The sequence below is a fragment of the Miniopterus natalensis genome, chromosome 17 (assembly GCF_054644295.1).
Source record: "Miniopterus natalensis isolate mMinNat1 chromosome 17, mMinNat1.hap1, whole genome shotgun sequence".
In the NCBI taxonomy this organism is placed as follows: domain Eukaryota; kingdom Metazoa; phylum Chordata; class Mammalia; order Chiroptera; family Miniopteridae; genus Miniopterus; species Miniopterus natalensis.
The window spans coordinates 37,205,174-37,227,179 of NC_142097.1; the positions used below are offsets into that span (position 1 = coordinate 37,205,174).

Here is a 22,006-nt window from a genome sequence, read left to right on the forward strand (position 1 = left end):
ATGGTACTCCATTGTGTGGACACTCCAAAACAGATTTAATCCAGCGGTTCTTGGCGGAGGGTAGTAATGGTACCTCTGGAGAGTGTTTGAGATTGTATGTAGAGGGAACAAGGCCACTCTTTTGCTTGTTACAATGAAGGGAAAGCTACTAGCATTTGGAGTGATTTTTCCCACCCCAAGATTACAAAAATGATAATCATGGTTTCTTCTGTTATTTTTGTGGTTTCCTTTTTTACACTAAAATTTTGATTTATAAAATGTATCTTAATTTAAAGTGGTTGCTTCTGTGAATTGGCTCTTTTGTTTATTACACCTTGACAATGGTTGTAGTCCTGACATTTACTATCTTACTGAATTCTCTCATAAATTTTAATAATTTTTCTTTTGCGGTTTTGATAACATCATACACAATAACTTTATCTTCATTCTTTCCTTGGCCTAACATACTAGCTAGAATTTCTAGAGATGCTAAATAATAATGTTGATTTTTGGCATCGTCATCTGGTTTCTGACGTTAAGGGGGAAGATCTCTAATGTCTTAAGAGTCATACTGATTTTTGGGCTGATCAATATTTTAGTATTTCTCACCTTCTTAAAATATAAAGGCACTTGTAAGGATGCTTTATATAGCCTACTTCTCTTATAAAAAACTGTTTAGATATGTATGAGTAATTGTCTTCTTTCATTTTTCAATAAATTCCCCAAGTAAGCACAGGATTTGCAATGCCTGCCAGATCAGTTACAAATCAAGGAAGAAATGTGGTCTTACTTAATGGGCACAATTTGTTTTTCATTCTTTCAACATTATTTCACAGTTTTCTTATCTTTCTCATGAAATGGCTCCTGATAACTTCTGGCAAGACTATGTCACAGAGAATAAAAGTTATTCCCAAGACTTCTCAAATGTTTCAGTCAGTAGACTAACCTCTTAGGGCGCCTAGAGATTACAATATACATTTAGATATAAAATCTCTAAGATGTGTCCCACAGCTTTTTACTAAATATACAAAAATGTAAATCCTAGAAAACAAGATGAAACTTTAAACTTAATCAAAATTTCTAGGGGGGAAAAAGAATAAAATTAGATGGTAAAAACTGGACAGAGAAGGAAAGGAAATAGCTTCTTACCTGCACTTCAATTTGTAGCTCTTTGTCCAGGAGAGCTCTCTTTTTCAGTATTTCAGCTTTGAGTTGCTCTTTGTGTTTGAAAAGCAGTGCAGAGAGCTTGGTAGCGTTCTGCTTGCTACGTTTCTGTTCCACACTCTCCTCGCGCTTCCGTTTTTTCGCTGCTTGTTTTTCTTCTTTATCTATCTTATCCAAAATATACTTCATCACCTGGTTACACACAATCATTCTAGAGAGAAATACACAACCTATGTAATGCTGGGCATGTCATTCTCAAAGGCTTAAGACAAGATTTTTTGATGTCTACAAGTGGTACACAAACTTTCAGTGACTGGAAAGCTTCAAAGAGTGATTAAAACCAGTTATGAGAACCTATTAGTGCCAGGGGTCCCCAGTGAGTTGACTTCAATCAAGATTAAAAACAGAAACTCAGAACCTGTGCATCTGTGTAAGAAAGAGAAGAGAGTGATGCACGACGAGGCCCTGTTACTAGGTTGTAAACACCACTCCCTACCTTTGATTCTCCTCTCGTTCAGCTGGAGTCATCGTCTTTTTCTGTTTCAAATGTTCTATTACAGCATTATGTTTCATCACCACCTTCAGGACAGAAAACAAATCCAAAAGTGCATATCTTATAATGAATACAAGTTGGTACACAGGTAACAGTAGAAATATGACCACAAATATGTGTTTTCTAAAGAGATTAAGAATTTTCTATTATAATATAAATACAATTAGAGCTATATGGTCTGGGTGCTTACTAGGTACTGGGACCTGTGCTAAGGTAAGCATTGACATTGCCTCATTTGTTCCTCGTAACACTGAAAGGTAGAAATAATTTTACAAAGAGATCCTGAGACAGAATAGGAATATGGCTGCAATTCTAGTCCAGCCATCATTCCCCAAAGGCCAAGTTTTTAATACTCTGCTCTTCCAAGGCATTAATTTTAAAGATTCTCCCACCCCTATCCCACAGATGGCCTAAAGAGATTAGGGTAAAGACAGATATTGTGATACATAACTCTCAATTTATAGACTACACAGTACTAACAGCTGGGTAATAATGCTTTTAAACATATTATATATCATATCAATTTTATAATTCTATTAACATAGATCTTTAAAATCTTTTTGCTGTTTAAAAAGTGCTTCTAACAATATCGTATTATAATCATCAAAGCTGCTAAGAGATGAGATATTAATTATTCCAACCACTAAAAAGAAATAATTATGTGATGTGATAAAGGTGCTGGTTAATGTTATAAGAGCAATATTACAATACATAACTGTATCAAGTCAACAGGTTATACACCTTAAATTTACACAACACTCTGTCAAATATATTTCAATAAATAATAAAAGTGCTTCTACATACACGACCTCCTTTAATCATTACAATGACCTTGGGTGGCTGGAAAGAGAGGGAGTTTTAGTGAGGATACAGCTCAGAGGAGATAAGTGAGTTTCAGGGGCTGTGAATGGGAGACCCAGGAACTGAATGCAAGTTTCATGACATGGGAACACTTGAAATCCACACTCAAATTCCTGACCAGTGCCAGGTGGTACATGCTGTAGATGCAAAGAAAATTCTTCCCAGTAATGCTGCAGGATGTTATAAGGTGACCTCATTGTAAGTAGAATAGTTCTTATTCACCTAAATCGCCTCACTTTGCTAAGACGCTCCTGCATGATGCCGCTTTAGATGTAAGCTATGCAATAATAGTAGTTTGAACTTACTTACAAAGGTGTATGGCTAAGAGTGCAAATGAGTGTCATCGGTCTATAATTTGCTTGGTCTACATGCAAACTAAGGGATGGCAACTGTAAATAACTTCAAACAATTGTTAGGATGCTTGAAGTAGCTTTAAAGTTCATTACATCTTCCAGTTTTGTATGAATGATGCTTCAGCTCCTAAATCCATTCTTCCCATATCTTAATTCTCCCCAAATGCAGGTAGTTTTTCTAATAAGCTCTGACTATTGCCAACAGAAAGTTCCAAACCATAGTAGTCATTCAATATTTTGGTTACATAGGTGCTGCTTCTAAATTGAAACATCAGTGAATCTGTCTCATTTAGGAAACCTAACACAACCAAACACTAAATCTAAATGCACAGCACAATAATTCAAGCTACTGAACATGCTGCTTTTACTTAATAACTTTACCTGTTTCTGAATGATTTCACTTTGATTAGATGCTTGGAGGGTGTGTTCCCGCTTAATTTCTATCTGTTGCTGTTTCTTCTTTTGCTGCTGATCCCTGAGTTGCTGAACCCTTTGCAACTGCTCTTGCACACTGGCTGCCTGCACTGTAACCACATTCTGAATCTGGTGAGTCTGCACAGGACTGCTTTGCTGAATTTGAATAGGTAACTGGAGTTTGATTTGCTGGGGCACACCACCTTGCTGAGCCTGTATCTGAGCCACAACCTGCGACTGGATCTGAGAGAGAACCTGGACTTGTTGCAGCTGAGGCACAGCAATGACTTGGGGCTGAGGCTGCTGTATCTGTAGCTGAGGACGGGATGGGGATGACACAGTAACTTGACTTAACGTTTGTCCCGATGAAAGAGTTTGAGGTGAAGACTGTACCTGGGGTTGTGATTGTGGCTGGCCCTGGGAAGGTATCTGAAGAGATGTATGTGGCTGAATTGGAATCGGTTGTGAGGTTGTAGTCTGAACCTGGGACTGCTGTCCAGGAGACACCTGGGATGGAGTCGATGGACGTATTCGAGTCTGTGGTGGACTTTGGACGCGAACAGGAGACTGTCCTTGGACATTACTTTGAGGCTGACACTGTACTGCAACTTGGGGTTTGGATGACTGTGCTTGGGTGGGTTGTGCTTCCGAAGGGACAAGGGATGCAACAGTTGTTTGGGTCTGAACTTCAGGCTGAGTCTGAACTTCAGGCTGAGCTGGGGACTGGGGCTGAGTTTGGGGCTGGGGCTGAGCTGAAGGCTGAGCAGTCTGTGGCTGGGATTCTGGAGGACTCACACCTGATGACTGAGCTGGTGGCAGGGTTTTGGCTTGTTGCACCTGTGTCGAGGGTGATAATTTACTCTGTCTTTGTTCACCTGTACCTGTGAAAAAGAAAGACCAAACAATTCTATTACTCTAGAACACAAGACCAAGGTTAAAAAGGAATTTGAAGGGGATTTTCTAAAGATGAGAATTCCGTATTTCGGTATAAGATTGATGCCTTAGAAAGGCTCCATTTAGATACACTTGGGTTAGGACTCTTAAACTGGGAAGCGTGGGCTCTGTTTTACGGCCGCCCTCTACATACTTTGCTGACTCTCCAGAAAGTTGGTTTCCAAAGTAAGGTGCAGTGTCTGGAAATCAGTCAGGTCTTTTGGCCCAGGCAAATGCTAACTCTCATTTTTCTCCTAAGCATGGTGGCAGTTAGTGATAGCAACTTGTAGAAGGCTAACAAAGTGGTTCTAGACCTGCAGCTCTCTCCTGTAGGTTATGAGCTGGATATATGCACCTGCCCTGAGATTAACTCCACGACTGAATCTGTGCCAGTAAGGCTTGGAAAGGAATGTGGGCATAGTTACAATGGTATCCACAGCCCCACCTCCCCTTCTAGGTATTTTATGAGGGGTGAAGGTGACAGGAGTCTGTAAGAATATGAGATTTCACTGAGATCTCTCGAGGCCGACCAGCCAACTGTTGAGCTTACTGGCTTGAGGATTATCCTCCCAAAGACAAGCACCGGTTTCTTGTTGTTAGCCCAGCCACTTGTGCTAATAGTGCGCAGTGTGTGGGATAACCCCCAAATTCTACCTGCTGCTGTGGTGGAAACGGTGGTGGTGGTGGTGGTGCTGGCGGCTGTGGCTGTTGTTGCCAACGGGGTAAAGAGGAATCGCTGAACAGTACCATTTGGCATCGCAGCTTGCATCAGCTGCTGTCCTGGACCAGGAAGTATAGTCACCCCTTGAGGTATCAACTGTAGCTGCCCAGTAGTTTGACCTTGTCCTTGAATTACTACTGTCAGACCTTGATTGCCACCCTATGGAAAAAACACACAACACGTAAATAGTATTCAAAGCACCAATCTATAAGTATACCATTTTCATGTTAAAAGGTCCTATACTATAATGAAAATATATATTTGAATGTCTATGGAATGGTACCAGAAGGAATTCAGATAAGCTAAAATAAGAATACTTATTTAAAAAGACTGATGCTGCCTGGCTGGAGTGGCTCAGGTGGTTGAGCATCATCATGTGCACCAAAAGGTTGCCAGTTTGATTCTCAATCGGGGCACATGTCCAGGTTGCAGGTTTGATCCCTGGTTGAGGCATGTAAGGAAGGCAATCAATCGATATTTCTCTTACATCAACGTTTTTCTCTCTCTCTCTTCTCTTCCTCCCTCCCAGCATGTCCTCGACCAATTTAAAAAAAAAAAAAAAAGACTGATGCTGTTTATCGGAAAAACCATGAACTAACAATCTGAGTTCCAAACGGACAGCCAGGAATCTGTATATAAGTGACATCATTCCTCTGGATATATATATCTTCCAAATTATAAGCTACATACCCCCTCTTACCCATGGTTTTGCCTTCCACAATTTTAGTTATACATGACCAACTGCTATATAGATATATGAAGTGGAAAATTCCAGAAATAAATGATTCATAAGTTTAAAATTGTGTGCTCTTATGAATAGTGCAATGAAATCTTGAATTGGCTGCTTCGAGCACCCACAACGTGAATCATCCCTTTGTCTAGCTTATCTTAGCAACCCTCTCGGTTATCAGATCAACGGTCTATTGCAGTGCTTGTTGTGTTCAAATGACACCTTATTTTACTTAATAATGGCCCCAAAGTACAAGGGTAGCAATGCCGATAATTTAGATATGCCAAAGAGAAGTCAGAAAGTGCTTCCTTTGACTGAAAATGTATGTGTGTATAGAACAAAAACACAGTATTATATAGAGTTCAGTACTATCCATGGTTTCAGGCATCCACTGGGGGTCTTGGAATGTAACCCGCACGAATAAAGGGGGACTACTTGTAAGGGCACTGAAGTGAGTGACTAACATCACAAAATTCTGGTTTTATATTCATATTATTTTACAATTTCAACATTTTGAATCTTTAGACATTTGTATATCCCCTTTTCTCATTACGTTTTCCCTTTTTTCTACTGAGCTACTGAATTTTTTCTTCTTGATTTCTAGTAATTATTCATGTATGCTGGGTAACAGTCCTTGGCTGGTTGTATTTATACTTTCTCATTCTTTTCACTCTCTTTTATAATGTAGCCAAATACACAAATTTTTCTTTTACAGTTAGTGTTTTCTGTGTGTGTAATAAAGCCTTTTCTACCCTAAGGTTATGAAGACTGAGTGAGGTAGCATCCAATTTCATGGTTTCCCGTTTATATTCAATTGTTCCAGCACGATTTACTGAAAATGTCCTCTCCTCAATGATCTGTGCAACGCCGCCTCTATCACATAGCAAGTGTCCACATACGCATGTGTCACTTTCTGTACTTCTTATTGTTTCGTTGGTCTATCTACCCTTGTGTCTATCTCTTATTATATTAATTAGCGAAGCATTATAGTAAGTTTTGATATCAGGCTATGACATAGGGAAAATTCTCCAGTGTTTCTTGACCCTTTGCACTTCCATATAAAATTTAAAAATCAGCTTGTCAAGTTCCATGGGAACTGCATTCAATCTATTGGGTACTATGAGACTAACTGATAACAATACTGAGTCTTGCAAGGAAGCAGCTTAATGTACTCATTTTATTTTTCCCATAGAAATGGGCCAACCAATAAAATTTTGGTGGTTAAAGGGTTCTCCGTCTTGCTGTTACTACAGCTCATAGGGTAAGGACTCTAGACAGGTTGTCTTGCCTTTAAGAAGTATTTTTGTTTAACCCTACAAATCAACCATTTCTTAAAATAAGTACATTTTTTAGTTTCTGAAAATAAGTACATTCTTTGAAATTTACAGCAAGAATAAATATGACCATCTCTAAAGTTAAAAATAAGTGGCGTTACTTACGTGGCCCTGTGTTAACTGAGTGAGCTGAGCCATGGTAAGCTTCACCTGTCCTTGTTGGGGGCGAGGGGACGGTGAGGTTGAAGACTGCAGATTTGCAGTGGACGGTCCCGAAGTTAACCCTTTCTGCGCAGGTGTTGAGGAAACTGCATTAGGGGCAGAGATTGCGGTGGAAACAGGCTGCCCTCTGATGATCTGAGTCACCACTTGCTGAGGAGTACCTAGGCAAACAGCAAAACATTACAAAATCCTTATGTGCCCTTAGCAGCACTGAGTTGAAATAGTTCAACACTTCAGATGAATATATTACTTTCAATTTCCAAAAAAGACTTATGAGACGCTGACAGCTCAAGTATTCCTTCAGACACATACCCAGGCCCAAAGAATAGACCTTGTCAGTGAGCCTGTCTTCAATCACATCACTGACAACCACTCTCCAGATCCTGCTATCTATAGTGTAGTGAAAAAGCAATGAATGCTTCCATAGTTATTCTGCAGTAAAAATCTACTGATGAATGAAGTTTAATTGGAATGGCTCTACAGTCTTATAAAAACTTCCATTCTCATTTAACTTGCTATAACTGGAAGGCAGGTGGGATTTTCACCCCCGTGGAATAGCTGCTAAAATTATTTGGGAACTAATTTTACATTCACAAAGTCCTAATTCCTTATTAATTAGTGAATAATACCACATTTTCAAAGTTTTATATTCACTTCCTTTTTTTCTTTCTATGAGTGCATTATTCCTGTGCATCTTCCTTTTAACGACTGTTGCATATGTATAAAATTGAGACTATTTTGACATTTAGAACACCTTCCTTTTTTAAAAAAAAAATACCTCCATGGTGAAATCCTTGCTTATAAATTTATGTGCTTCTAATTATTTCCTTAGAATAAACTCCCCCCAAAGTTACTAGGTTCATAACAGGAACATAGTCCTCATTGATAGGCTATATCAGTTCATATTCCCACCACAACTGAGTGCCCGTTTCAGTGAACAATGAAACGCCAGGTACTAGCACTGAAGTAAAATATTCCAGCAATCAGAAAGAATATGATCCCAGGACCTGAATTGCTTCAATTTCTATAGAGGGTAAGCATTTAAAACTGTCAAGTCATTATATTGCATTTGTGAATTCTCTTCTAGTTGCTTTTTACAGATTAAAGATATAAATTACAAAAATGTATTTTTCCTACTTTGCTGTCTGCCTTTACTTGTAAACCTATAAAGGTTTTTTCATGTTGATTTTTTTTGCTTTAATTATTGCTCTTAGAGTTTTCTTGCATTCTCTAGTCAGATACATCTTCACAAGTATATTCTTAGTCACGGGATATGTTGGCTATTCCCCAACCCCATAAAAACTGGTTATTCCGGTATCATTTACTCATAAATCCAGTCCTTCCTTCTCATTCAAAATGACACCTCTGTCACACAGCAAATTCTGACATATAATACCTCCTTAACTGGTTCTAATGGTCCAGCTTCTTCTGTGTCGTGCTGCTAACTCTGGAGGCTTAACACGCACTTTAACAACCGGCAGCACAGGTTTCCCCTCAGTGCTCTTCCCACCTTTCTCTGGTTATTCCCAACCACTCCTCAAGCTAAATAAAAACCAGCACAGCTTGTGTGGGCAAGGGCTTTAATTTGAGAACTTCTGAATCCCAACAGCACGTCCTTGTACTGAGGGTCAAGGAACAATACACGAAAAGCTACTTTAGTTGATCACCTGGTACTGATAACAGTGTCAACGTAAACACAGATGGATAAAGGGTTGGTACCAATTAATTATATGAAGGTCACTCCGACAATAATCCCCAACACGTGCATGTTATTTTTAGATTATCATCCAAGTACAACCACTAAAGTTAAACTTTTTTTATTACATCCTGGGAGTCTGTGAATTCCACTGGGAAAGGCTAGCGTAGGGTAGGAAGGATAAGTTGATCTGCACACACTCAAAGACACACAGCACGCACACACGCGCACCAGTTGCGCCTCTCTGCTATAGCTATTCTCATCTTCACTGGGCCCTGACAGCCTCACTGGCCACCTTGCTTTTCCTTCAACACACCAGCCCCACTCCTACGTGAAGCTATAGATTCAACATTGCAAGTCAAACACACAGTCGCAGCTACATAAGACATTAGGGAACAAAGACTCTATACATCTTGCAATCACCAATTTCCTTGTGGTTTTTGTTGTTGTTGTTGTTGTTACTCCTCACCCCAGGACTTCCCTCCACTGGTTACTCAGAGAGTGGAGGCGGGGGTGGGTGTATTTTTCCCATTCATTTTTTTAGAGAGTACAGGGGAAGGAGTAAGGGGGAGGGAGGGAAAGGGGATGGAGAGAGATAGAGAGACAGGGACAGAGACATCAATGTGAGAGAGATATACTGATTGGTTGCCTCTTGCACACACACACCCCCACACCCCAACTGGGGCCAGACTGAACCTGCAACCAAGGCAAGTGCCCCTGACTGGGAATAGAACCTAAGAACCTTTGGTCTTCGAGCTGACACTCTAATCACTGAGCAAAACCAGGCAGGACAAAAGTTCATTCTATTTTTACAGTACTTTCTCATTTCTAATTCTGTAAACTAGCATTTTATTATCTTTTCTCAAGATCGGACTTGGAAAAAATGGCTGATTTTAATAATATTTGCCTTTTCTGTTTTTTAATTATATTTGTACTTTTACTTCCTCTCTCCTGTTTTCATTTAAGGTTTGTTTTAAATATTTTTCTAACTTTTGATTAATATTTAAGAATATGGGGGGTTTTTTGGTCCGTTTTGTTCACCAATGTAGTTCAACTACCTAGAGTAGGTGCTCAAGCATTGTTAAAGAATGAATTTGCGCCGGGCCAGGCATGGCTCAGCGGTCAAGCATCGACCTGGGATCCAGGAGATCACGGTTCAATTCCCAATCAGGGCACATGCCCAGGCTGCGGGGCGTGCAGGAGACAACCTATCAATGACGACTCATCATTGATGTTTCTATCTCTCTCTTTCCCTCTCCCTTCCTATCTCTGAAATCAATAAAGATATATTTTTAAAAAAAGAAAACTTCAGCTTTATCCAAAAAAAAAAAAGAAGAAAAAAAAAGAATGAATTTGCCTCTGAGTTCAGCTTTGGCAGCATAGCTTAGTTGCTATTTGATAATCTGTTTGAAATTACACATTTGATATTTCTTTGACTTAAAAAGTTACTTATAGAACACTTTAAAATTTCCAAGCAAGTAAATGTTATTACTATACTTTAATATTAATTTCGAGCTTTACTACAATGAATGTGGCCTATAAACATTCTACTTTTTGGAATTCACCAAGGTCTGACCCATGACACATTATATGACCTTTTTCATACAACTCGTCCATAAATATTTAAAACCAATATGTATTCCTGAAAGTATAAAAGTTGATATACAATCTGTTTCTGGTCTACTATGCTTCTGTTAATCCCTCCTTGATTTCAAGTATTTTTGATTAAAACAATTCAGTAATAATCTTTAGTTCATAAAGATCCAAAATTACATCTTCATTGTAATATTTATCTTTAAGCCAATATAAAATACCCTCTTTGTCCTATGGAGAATCTTTTAAAAAACAGTGAATTCTACTCTGTCCAATATCATTAGGATTATCTTTGTTCTCCTCACTGCTCCTCTCTCTTTCACCTTTCTTTGCCCATCCTTTTATTTTTAACCTTTTGTGTGTAACAATTTTAGTTATGTTTCTCAAAAATGTATAGTTGGATTCCCCCCCCCACACTCAATCTTTACATTCTTGAAACTTTAATATGGGAGATTTAGCCTAGTCACATTAATGAAGGGCCGGCACTGCCTTTGTAATCTTGTTTTTTGCTTTCTTAGCTGTTTTCTTGGTTTTATCTCCATCTTTTGACATATAGATTGTTTTCTTTGCTCATTCTCTACTTCAATTATTTGAATATATATATATATTCTGTTTATTATATATTTTTAAAATATTTTTAATAAATATACTTGGATCTATTTGCAATGCCAGAAATGAAATAATATCTATGAATGCATACTAAGATGAATTAGAAATTTAGTATGCTTTGAAGTCTTAATTCAAATTGCCATTTTCCAGTATGTAGAATGCCAAATACCGAGTATTACAGATTTCCTGAACTGGTTGTTCAGATGTAAAATGATAATACTGGATTGATGAATACCTGGCTGTACCATCACAGGTGTTCGAATAATTGCCTTTCCTAGTGTTGACTGTTGGAGTGGTGTTCTAATCACCGTCATACCTGGGCGGATCTGAGGCCCTGTGATTACCTATAAATGACACAAAAGACAATATATTAAAATATTTTTAAAACACTAAAGCATGATGGACTTAGAACACTTTAAATATTGTATACTGATAAACATAAGTCTAAGGAAATGACAGAGACTCTTGAGATTACATTTTAATTATATTAAGCATCAGAATAAAGATGGAATTTTGAGGGGAGAAAATGTAATTCAAATGAGATCATATGAAATTTCTTGTCATTGATACCAAGAACAGCCTACAGACTAAAAGGAAGACGCAAGACTCAGTGACGTTCTAATCAACCACCATAGTTGCTCAAAGAAAAATGTTGCATTCTATTTTCCCTGAGCTCCAATCCATACCTGTAACCCAGGGAATATAAGAGAGGTAAGATCACAAACCAAATGTTCTTTCATAGTTTTAAAGAACAGAGTATAGAGTATGTTATTTTCAGTTTTATAATTAGGATCAAAACATTTTCAAGTTTGTAAAACTAAACCTTTTCCATATTACTCATGCCAAAGAAATGATGTATCTAACATATGTGCTATTAGCTCACTACAAACTAGTTATTGTGCTATAGATTGTATTTTTCATTCTACTTCTCAGCTTCATAGCAAGTTTCCTTGGGTCTGGTCCAGTGCTATCTATTATTTTATATAAAATAATTTTCTTTATAAAATCCTAGAAAGCAATTCTTATGATTCATAAACCATACTAACATGCTCTTAAGTATATATTAAAAATAAATAATTCATGTATCAGTTTTACTTAGAAATGTAACTGACTTTTTAAAAAAAAAAATCAGTACTTTGTCACAGATTAAGTAAAAGGAAATGAAAGTTAGAAGCTAGATTAATTGTGGGAGAGACCATCCTGAAAACCTGATGGGGGTAACACTAAAGCAAAATAAGCCTGTAAAGAATTCTTACTTGGGAAGTGCTTGTGGCTCCTCCAGAGGCTGAGGTATTGGGCCTGATTGTGACTGTTGCTGTCCTGGGCTGGAATGAAGTAAAGGTTTGCTGACTTGTACCTGTACTTGATGGAATGATGCCCAGGACTTTTTGCTGTACTTGAACAACGCCTTAAAAAAAGATAAAAAAGTCATTAACAACTGCTCCCTTTAATAAAAAGCATCAGGTGTTGCTCAGTTTCTGAGAATAAACTACGTGTGGCAGGGTTTTACAGTGGGCTACACAGAATGTGAGATCCGAGGACTGAAATCAGTGGAAAGGAAATGAAAAATGATGGCAACGGTATGATCTGGCAAATGTGAATTAAAACTCTTCACATTTCCCTTACCTCCTTGTGTTGCTGGCACATTTACAGCGACAATCTTGCTGTTTGCAGGAAGTGGCAGTTTGGTAATTACTTTTCCTGCCATAGTGACTGGATTGCCTGTAATTTGGAACGTCTGACCTGTGCTGGCAATGGTTGTAGCAGATGTGGCAGCTGTAGTGGTGGCTAATAGGGTATAAGACATTTAATAAGCTTTAGATTTAAAATAACCAGCAACGTAGTGACTTCTAGGAAGGGCACCAATGCATGAAATGTGGTTCATTTTGTATTAAAAAAAAAAAAATTCCTCTCCAAAGTGAACTATGTAAATGTTGATAGTGAACTAATGTAAGAGAGGAGGTTTGCTAATGTAATATTATGAATATTATCTGTAACAAACCAATTGTTACAGTTTGTTTGCTCAATCTGCTACAGAAGAAAAACAGTTTAGAAAGAAATGTTTTATTTCATCAGGAAATTGACTGCAATTCTTTTTCTTGAATGAAAGCAATCTCTTATTTAATCACAGTTATGTACCTGAATTTGACTGGCCTTGCTTAACCCACGTAGCAAAGGTCTGATGGAAGTTCTTGTTCTGCTGGAATGTTACTGTAGCTGGAGATCCAACTTTAGTAGTTAGTACCATTTTAGTTCCAGTTGTAACTGAGCCACTTAAGGGGGCCACCATAACTTTCTGTGCTGGAGAGATGGTACTAGTCGTACTGTTTGATGGGGAAGTCGTGGAAGCTGAAATTACTGTAGGCTTCTGTTGTTCCAACCGTTTCTAGAAAAGTCAGGGACAGAAAACATGAACCAAAATAGTTTTAATTAAAAACAATACCATTCTGCAAGAAGTCCAGCTACAATTTCTCCCAATCTAAGAAGCTGCACCATATTTTAAAATATTTTACTTTTCAAAATATGCCCATATAAATTTACCTTGAATTTAATTTCTTGATGAAAATATTTTTATGACTCTAATATATTTTATTAAAAGTAGTTTTTCATAACAAAAAATTAAAAACTATCAAGTTTTTTCAGCCTATACAAATGTCCAAGCTTTCAGACTGAAAACAAAAGAGACATGGGTGATTTCACTAGACACAGAAACACCTTGCTGCTCAGTTGTGGTTATTTAGAGAGGATAACAAATGATACTAACTGTAAAAGATTCCTGGTTTACCATAATGTTAATTTATCCAATCATATAAAAAAAAAAAAAAATCAATGTTTAGACATCACTATTCAAAGATGGCAAACCTGCAATCAAGCAAGCTAAAAATTACAAAACAATTTCCCTAGACTTATTATTTTTGAGTTCAAACATGTTTACAGAAAAATACTTTAGACTACTTTGTACAGAGTGGTATAATCTGATACTTCAGAAACTACAGCTATTAAAGACAGTTTGTGTATCTTTTATCATAGATTGCTGACATTTCCTGACAGCTTACAAACATGATGGTATAAGCTTACACATATAAAATAATAGGTGGCATGGATTACAAACCTGATGAAAGATACTTTACCTTCATTATGTTATTTAATGCTCAGACCAACCCAATAAAGTTGCTGGTATTGTGATTTAAAGATGAGGAAACTGAGAGGTTGTGAAACTGGCCCAAGGCCAGAGCTAGTTAATGGTGGAGCCAAGATCCAATTCCAATTCTGAACTATCTCCTGCCATTGGAAACTACTCACCAATGACATCACACACAATCTTCTTAAGACTATTTCTGTACATATCCTCAATGCTTGAATATAACATAAGGTATTTCACATAATTTGTTCAGAAGAAAAGGAGTTTAGTTTTGGATACTTAGACATAACGTGACTGACTCAATAAAAAAAGGAGGGGGGAAAAAGACTGAAAACATATCTAGAAATTATTTCCTGGAGCTAAACCTTCAAATCATTAGGTTACATTGCAGAGATGACAAGACTCATGCATTAAATGAAAAACGAAACCACCAGCCAGTCTTCCCTATGAAGGAGAACAGAATCCAAAAGTGCTGTTATCTCAAACTTTAAGTCTGATAATGACGTACAGTAAACCAATGTAAAATATAACTAAGAATTTGAAAAAAGGTTTTATAAAATGTGAGAGAAAAAAGGAACTTGGAATGAAAGGCTAGCGTATATAAAATACAATTTTTAAAGGCTATATGTAACTTAAGCTAATGATATTAAAAATAGACATATCTATTTCATCTGTATCTTTAAAGTTTCTGTATTCAAGTTCGCTAAAAACTTTTAATATTATCTCCTTAATAGAAAAAAGGGGTAATCATCTTTTATGTGGGTCCCTAGTATTCCGGAACATATGGTGCATTATATATAGTATGGAAATGCTAAGAAACCATCGGTAGCTTTATGATCGTCAATTACAACAAATTCATAGAATTTTAGTACAATTTACTTTTCATAGACTACAGAGATTTTATGGATTGGAATTCTGCAGGAAAAATATTACCTTTAAAAACTATCCACTAAATTATAAAGATAATAAATAAATCTTATTTCAAGTGTTCTCCAAATATGTACACTTTTTGCAAATCTACAGCTTGGTGTATCCACAGAGCTACTTTCAACTAACGAAATTAAGATATATGTGAGATACCCTTAAAAATAAAACTACATGAACAGGTCTTTAATGTGTTTTCACTGTGCATGAAATTGGGTAAAAATGTCAATTCAGCATGGCCAGCATGGCTCAGTGGTTGAGTGTCAACCCATGAACCAAGAGGTCACAATTCAATTCCTGGTCAGGGCACATGCCCAGGTTGTACAGGACGCAGCAGATCAATCAATGACTCTCATCATTGATATTTCTCTCTCTTTCCCCTTCTCTCTCTGAAATCAATAAAAACATATATATATATATAAAAAGTCAATTCATTGCCAGGTGGGACTGGTACTAACTCCCCCACCTGCTGGGCAGCCAACCGCTGCTGTTTGAGGTGAGCCTCCATTTGGGCCTTGAAGTCCTCTGCCTTCTTCTGTTCACTAACCTTAGTCTGTTGTTCAACTGCTTGTGCCTTTTCTTTCTCCACTCTGCAGGGGAAAAAAGGAGGAACTTATTAGAAATTACCAATAAGGAGGGCATCTGGCATCTAATATTAGGTGAAATCATGAAGAGGTATCAAACCATTTTGATTTAAAAATAAAAAACTTAAATTAAGATAATTAGAAATGGACAAATGGATAAAATTAGAACCAGGACCTTAATGAAAGATATACAGCTAGTACTTAAAATCAAAAGGAAGAGTAACATTAGGACACATTGAATAAACTATTAAGGGGGTAATTCTTTAATTCTGAAGTGACAGAATCTTCAAATATTTGATAATATGTTAACCATTTCCTTACCTCTCAGCAAACGCCCTGATCTCCCATAATTCCAACTCTTCCTCTGCCACCCAGGTTTCAATAATAACAGGGCCAGTTTGCTTGGGGGTTTCTGGTCTCTTTGGCCGTAATGCACTTGATCGCAGGCCTTTCCTCTGAGGTGTAGGTGTTTCTTTGGAAAAGAAATTAGAGTATTTTAAGCAATATAGCTCCTAAAATTACAGTACTTCTGGCATCCCCTCTTTTATATCATGAAAAGCAGGGACTGGCAAACTTTTTCTTAAAAAGCCATATGGTAAATACTATGTGGGCCAGATGGTCTCTGTTACAATTTCTTAACTCTGCCTTTGTATCACAAAAGAGAGGAGAGGAACAGAAATACAAATATGGATGAGAGAGAAACATAATCCATCAGCTGCCTCCTGCATGCCCCCTACAGGGGATCAAGCGTGAAACCTGGGCATGTGCCGTGGCCAGGAATTGAACCATGACCTCCTAGGTCAACACTCAAACACTGAGCCACGTCGACTGGGCTTTACTCACTTCTTAATAGGTTTTTTCATAAATATTTTTATTGCACATATAAAGTAAAATTATTGATTTTTGTGTATATATCTTGAAATCTGGACACTTTCCTGAACTTTTTTTAGTGTTACTACTTTTGATTCTCAAATATATTATTATAACTTTTCTTTGCCCCGAGAATAGGGGCTGGATCTCACTCTTCTACGTATTTGCCACCCGGTGCCTACCATGTGGGTGCTCTGTAAATGTTTCCTGAGTGCCTCCTTAGCCTCTCAGATTATTTCTACACTGAAAAATCAAGTATTTTACAGGAGCTTTAATCCTTGAGTCAACCAATCTTCACTGACCACTTATAGGTCAGCTGCTGCAGCAGGTGCTGGGACTATAGCAAAGCAGGCAGACTTGGTGGCTGCCCTCCTGGAGCGGATGGTCTGGCGTCAATCACTGCTCCACATCTTAATTATAAGAGATATTATTATAGCTCTTTGTACCCTCCCTGTTCTTGGCACATTACCTATGGGGATCAATGTGCGCTTAGTGGAACCGTGCTATGTTTACTACTTAAATATCATTTTTAAAATTTAATAGTTTGTAATAAAAAAATCTTTTTCAAAAGTTGAATGAAGAGTTAAACAATTATAATGAAATTTCAATTAAAAAAATGTGACTAACAGGTCAATAATGAAAGAATGGACTCCTTCTATTCCTTACCTTTTGGTGCTTCTGGAACTCCAATGGGGCAAATGATTTTCCTAATACAATATTCAGACCGAATGCCATAAGGACCAACATCTCGCCTCTTAATTATTTCTGTTGTTGTGATTTCCGTTTCAGATGTTTCTACGGTGATTTAATTCACAAAGTATTAATAACCAACTAAAAAGGTACATCTGCTGCTCTAAAGACAGACATGAAACCAACTTTTGGAAGCGTCTGATTAATGATCATAGGATCATTGTTAAAATGAAATCACACTGAGCTGCTTCTTCACTGAAAAAAAATTTTTTTTTTAAAATATATCTTTATTGATTTCAGAGAGAGGAAAGGAGAGGGCGAGAGAGAGATAGAAGCATCAATGATTAGAGAGTCATTGATCGAGCCCGCAACCCGGGCATGTGCCCTGACCGGGAATCGAACCCCGATCTCCTGGATCTCAGGTCGACGCTCAACCGCTGAGCCACGCCCGGCCGGGCTTCACTGAAAATTTTAAAACTGAGCAAAATGCTGTTTGGGGCAGCTTAGTTCCTGGGGGCCAAAATCATCCAAGGGAAGCAGCAAGCATAGAGTTTGAGATGTCCCAGTTTAAGTGATTTATAATCTATAACAGCAATTTTCAACCTTTTTCATCTCATGGCACACATAAACTAATTACTAAAATTCTGGAGCACAGCGAAAAACATGATTTTTGCCCATCTAACAACAACAAAAATAGGTATAATTTTTTATTCATTCACACTGATGGCTATTGCTGTGTTGGCTGTTGTCATTTTTTTATTTGACAATCCTAGGAAAAGGTGGTCAGTCCCCTGACTAAAAGTCAGGTACTGCATGTTTTAAAAATTCCTGTGGTGCCCTAGCTGGTTTGGCTCAGTGGTTAGAGTGTTGGCCCGAGGACTGAAGGGTCCCAGGTTCAATTTCCACCAAGGGCATATATCTCGGTTGCAAGCTCGACACATGTGGGAGGCAACCAATGTCTCTCTCCCCGCCTCTCTCCCTCCCACTCTCTCTGAAGAGCAATGAAAAAGTATCCTCGAGTGAGGATTAAAAAATGAAAATGCCTACGCAGTACCAGTGCGCTCGGCTCACCTGCGCAACACTGCTGCTCTACAACTCTCTCTCAAAATTCACGCTGGTTCACACATAAGTGACTCACCTTATAATCTAAGCCCCACTTCCCTGCCCCCAAGATTTTTTAGCATGTGCTGCCAAACTTTAGCAAAGCTGTATTTTTAAAACACAAGCATTACAGTTTAATAAACAACAGATAAGCTTAAACTAGGAAACCAAAAGCCCTTACCTGTCCGTGTAGTCCCTCCTCCTGGAGGAGCCTTGGCTGCCATGTCATCCCATCTCAGACTTGCCCACAGTAACCGGAGCATAAGGCTCACCCCTGCTAAGGACTTGACGGTCTGAAGTCTATACCTGAAAGAAATCCAAGAAGTACCATATACTTCATACACACACTATTAAACTGAAGGACTGTTTCTTGTCCTCATTTAGTATTTATAATATGGTTTTGTAAGCACTCTGGCTATTGTATGTCCCTTAATAAAAAACCTGTTTGTTCCTAGGCAAAACATGCATCTAACGACTTAAAAAGGGTTGGTAGTCACTTCAAATGACATAAATTTGTGCAAAAAGCATGCTTCACTGTAAGATAGACATGGCAACAATTTATGAAGACTTTATCAATTTAGCCTAATCTCAAAATAAGTGTTAGAAAATTATGAAGGAGAGCAAATATAGAGAAATAAATTGTGTTACAAATGTGATGTTTTAAAGGATAAAATCTTAACTGATTGATTTTTGCTGAAACAAACTAGAAAAAGCAAAACATAACCAAAAAGACCTTGCAAATACAGTAAGACCTTTCCAAATGGACTGAAAATTCTGTGTCCAACTGGTGGCTCCGCAAAACATTAACTCCTGGAGGATGAGTACAGTTAATACTAATAACACTTTAACAACATTAGTGTAGTTTTGGAATCCTACAATGAATAAAAAAAAAGGACACTACTGTATGTTACTAATCAGGAGAGAAAATAATCTGTTTTTTCCTAAACATTGTGTGTGAAGTTATCGGACATTTTAGAAATTATTTTCCAAACAGTATTAAAAACACATTTCAAAACAAATTTACAACTGTAATGAACATCATGTTCTAAAATGGAATTAATCGTAAAACATTTCAAAGCAGGCCTAGGCTGTCAATTCTCTATTAGCAATCTTCGTGTAATTAAATACCTTGTTGACATTTCTACATACTTAAATGAATATACTGGTTGATTGCAGTGTAAAGAAAACTTATAAAATTTAAATAATTTCCCCTTCTAACAGAGGTAGACAGTAAATCTTAGACAATTTGGAAGGCAATGCTTTCTATTCTTGTTAAGTTGGAAAAATGAACAACGTGAGAAAGGGAAAGCTTGAGCCAAAAAGTTGCTGCAACTTAACTTCCCATCTCCACCTGTGATACCATTATTTTCTTCACTGTGTTATCACCCTGTGAATCCTCTGACCTGCACAGAACAATTTCTTAACTAGCGGGAAATGTTAACTAGAGCAGGGATGTCCTAGGAGGGAGGAGGTATGTCACATCCTACAAAATGCCTTAGGATTTTGGACTCACTATTGGAAAGAAGTGCTTTCCCATCCTCTTCTTCCTCTAATCTCTCCTACAAACAACTTTTAAAACAAGCATCTCTACTTTACAATGGAAACATCAGGTGGGGAACACATCTCCTGCGTTATCAGCCTGTTCATTCATTTATTCACTCAAAAAAATATCTGAGTGCCTTCTACGTGTTAGACTAAGCGAAAGGAGCCGGGGACACATTAATGAATTATAACCTGTTGATGTGTCCTCAGGAGCTGTAACTAAGGAAAGCACAAGGTGGGGAGCATCCGATTTGGCTCAGGGATGTGGCTCAGAGCTTTGCTTGTGACTCTCAAATGACGAGAATGTGGCAGTGGCTGGCCCAAGGCAAGGGGCACACATATGCGTAGGAGGGAAGTGTGCAAGAGCATAGATTTCTTCCCCAAAACCATATCCAGTGTGCTATGGCTGGCAGGAAGGGGTGCAGATGTGCAGCAAGAGATGAAGCTGGCACAGGAGAGGAAGGCAGAGCCAGAATGCGCTGTACCAAATGGAAGAATTAAGGAAGAGTCTCAAAGGCAATCTATGTTAAGGCCTCTAAAATTTATCCAGTATTGGATGGGTTGCAAAGGGAAGTACTTCTTATAGATGTGACAGGTGACAAACGCTTTCCCCTCTCAGCCCTGCAGTAGTTAACAAGTCCCCTTTAAATGCTTGCTCAGTTCAGTCAGAATATTCACAGGATAGATCTGTATTTTAGGAGGATCCATCTGGCAGTACTGTGGAGACAGCTACTGGTTCAAAGTGATACTAAAACAGGGAATTTGGGGGAAAGGGAGTAAGGGAATGGACAGTGTGGAGGGAAAAAGAAGCCCTATGAGTCAATGAGACAAGTTTCACTTATTCAACACTGCTCAGCCTTAACATGAACCAAAGATCAAACATGCACTTTTGGCATTCCTATCTCCTATTCTAAACATCAGAAATATTTTATTCAAGTGTAAGTATAAAAATGCATTTCACATGCATGTTTTTTATAGCTATATGTTTTCAAAAATTGCATTCTAAAGTCAAAAATGAATTACATATTCACCCATGCCTCTGTTAGACAGAAGGGATTATGTTTCTTTCAACTTCAGCAAATTAAGATGTTAGCATATATTTTGAAGGCAGTATCTGTTTAAATTTACAGGAAGGTATTTCCTTTCATTTAAAAATGAGAATTAACTAAACAGATACAAATTGTGCCCACAGTGCATATTAAAACATAACAATACAAGGCTCCTGAAACCCAGCCGTGCAAGAAAGGGCCCTGGGCAACACTTGAGCAGAACTGGTCCAAAGAAAATGCTTCCCAGTTGAGCCTACCTTCCATTTCATAAAAGAAAAAAGCAGAAAGGTCGGCCTCCACCACTGCCAGGTCATTTTAATTAAAGTATTTGTACACAGTAACTTTTCCAGTGGGAAAGAAGTTACCTGCAGGACAGTCAAGGATACACTTTGGAACCGCTCTCAATGAAGAAAGCAGAAAAGTGCAGAGTAATCCTACAAATCCATGAACTGTAATGAAGAGTTCCTTGATTCCCTGCAGGATTCTGCAAATCCTTCATTGCAGGCCCTGCAGAGAAATTGTACTTTTCAGCTGTCTCTATTGAATGTGTAATGGAGTGATGATATTTTAATTCAAATCAAAAGATGAGTTATAAAAACTTGGTCAAACCAACTATGCCTGGTCATACTAATAAGTTAATTCCTTTATAGAGAGTACTCACACACTTTTTTGGTCTTTTATGATACTAGCTAATTGCCATATAAAAGGAACCAAAAAAGCATGATTTTTTAACTAAAAGAACCTGGGACCATATTAAAGATACACAGAAATGAAGCCTGCTCAGTAACTTACAGAAGCAATCAACTTCAGGATCCTAACAAAAGGTAACTGCAAAACAGGCCCTTCCCGATTTCTGAGCATGTCCCACAAAACTCTTTACGTTCACGTTCCATCGTTTTCAACCGCAGGGTGAACAAGACAGACGAGCACATGACACAGAAAGGACAGAGCGAGGACAAACACACAAAACGGGACATAGAAGATGAAGCACTGGGCTAGGGT

General features: G+C 37.9%; 1 protein-coding gene across 9 annotated transcripts in view; it reads right to left on the bottom strand.

Annotated features, from left to right (window-relative positions):
• The window catches only part of BPTF (bromodomain PHD finger transcription factor), a 95,990-nt gene that overhangs the window by 19,212 nt on the left and 54,772 nt on the right, over window positions 1–22,006 (bottom strand). For 3 of the 9 annotated variants that reach the window (XM_087826303.1, XM_087826302.1, XM_087826304.1), the window contains exons 14-25: window positions 18,595–18,719; window positions 17,289–17,417; window positions 16,074–16,224; window positions 15,635–15,758; window positions 13,242–13,488; window positions 12,359–12,510; window positions 11,338–11,446; window positions 7,148–7,365; window positions 4,912–5,137; window positions 3,718–4,205; window positions 1,640–1,722; window positions 1,129–1,354 (exon numbers count right to left, since the gene is read on the bottom strand). In XM_087826303.1, coding sequence (XP_087682429.1) covers window positions 1,129–1,354; window positions 1,640–1,722; window positions 3,718–4,205; window positions 4,912–5,137; window positions 7,148–7,365; window positions 11,338–11,446; window positions 12,359–12,510; window positions 13,242–13,488; window positions 15,635–15,758; window positions 16,074–16,224; window positions 17,289–17,417; window positions 18,595–18,719 — 2,278 coding nt within the window. Of the gene's footprint in view, window positions 1–1,128; window positions 1,355–1,639; window positions 1,723–3,291; window positions 4,206–4,911; window positions 5,138–7,147; window positions 7,366–11,337; window positions 11,447–12,358; window positions 12,511–12,728; window positions 12,891–13,241; window positions 13,489–15,634; window positions 15,759–16,073; window positions 16,225–17,288; window positions 17,418–18,594; window positions 18,720–22,006 lie in introns of all 9 variants that reach the window. The other 6 variants (XM_087826307.1, XM_087826306.1, XM_087826300.1 and 3 more) reach the window with 4 other exon arrangements.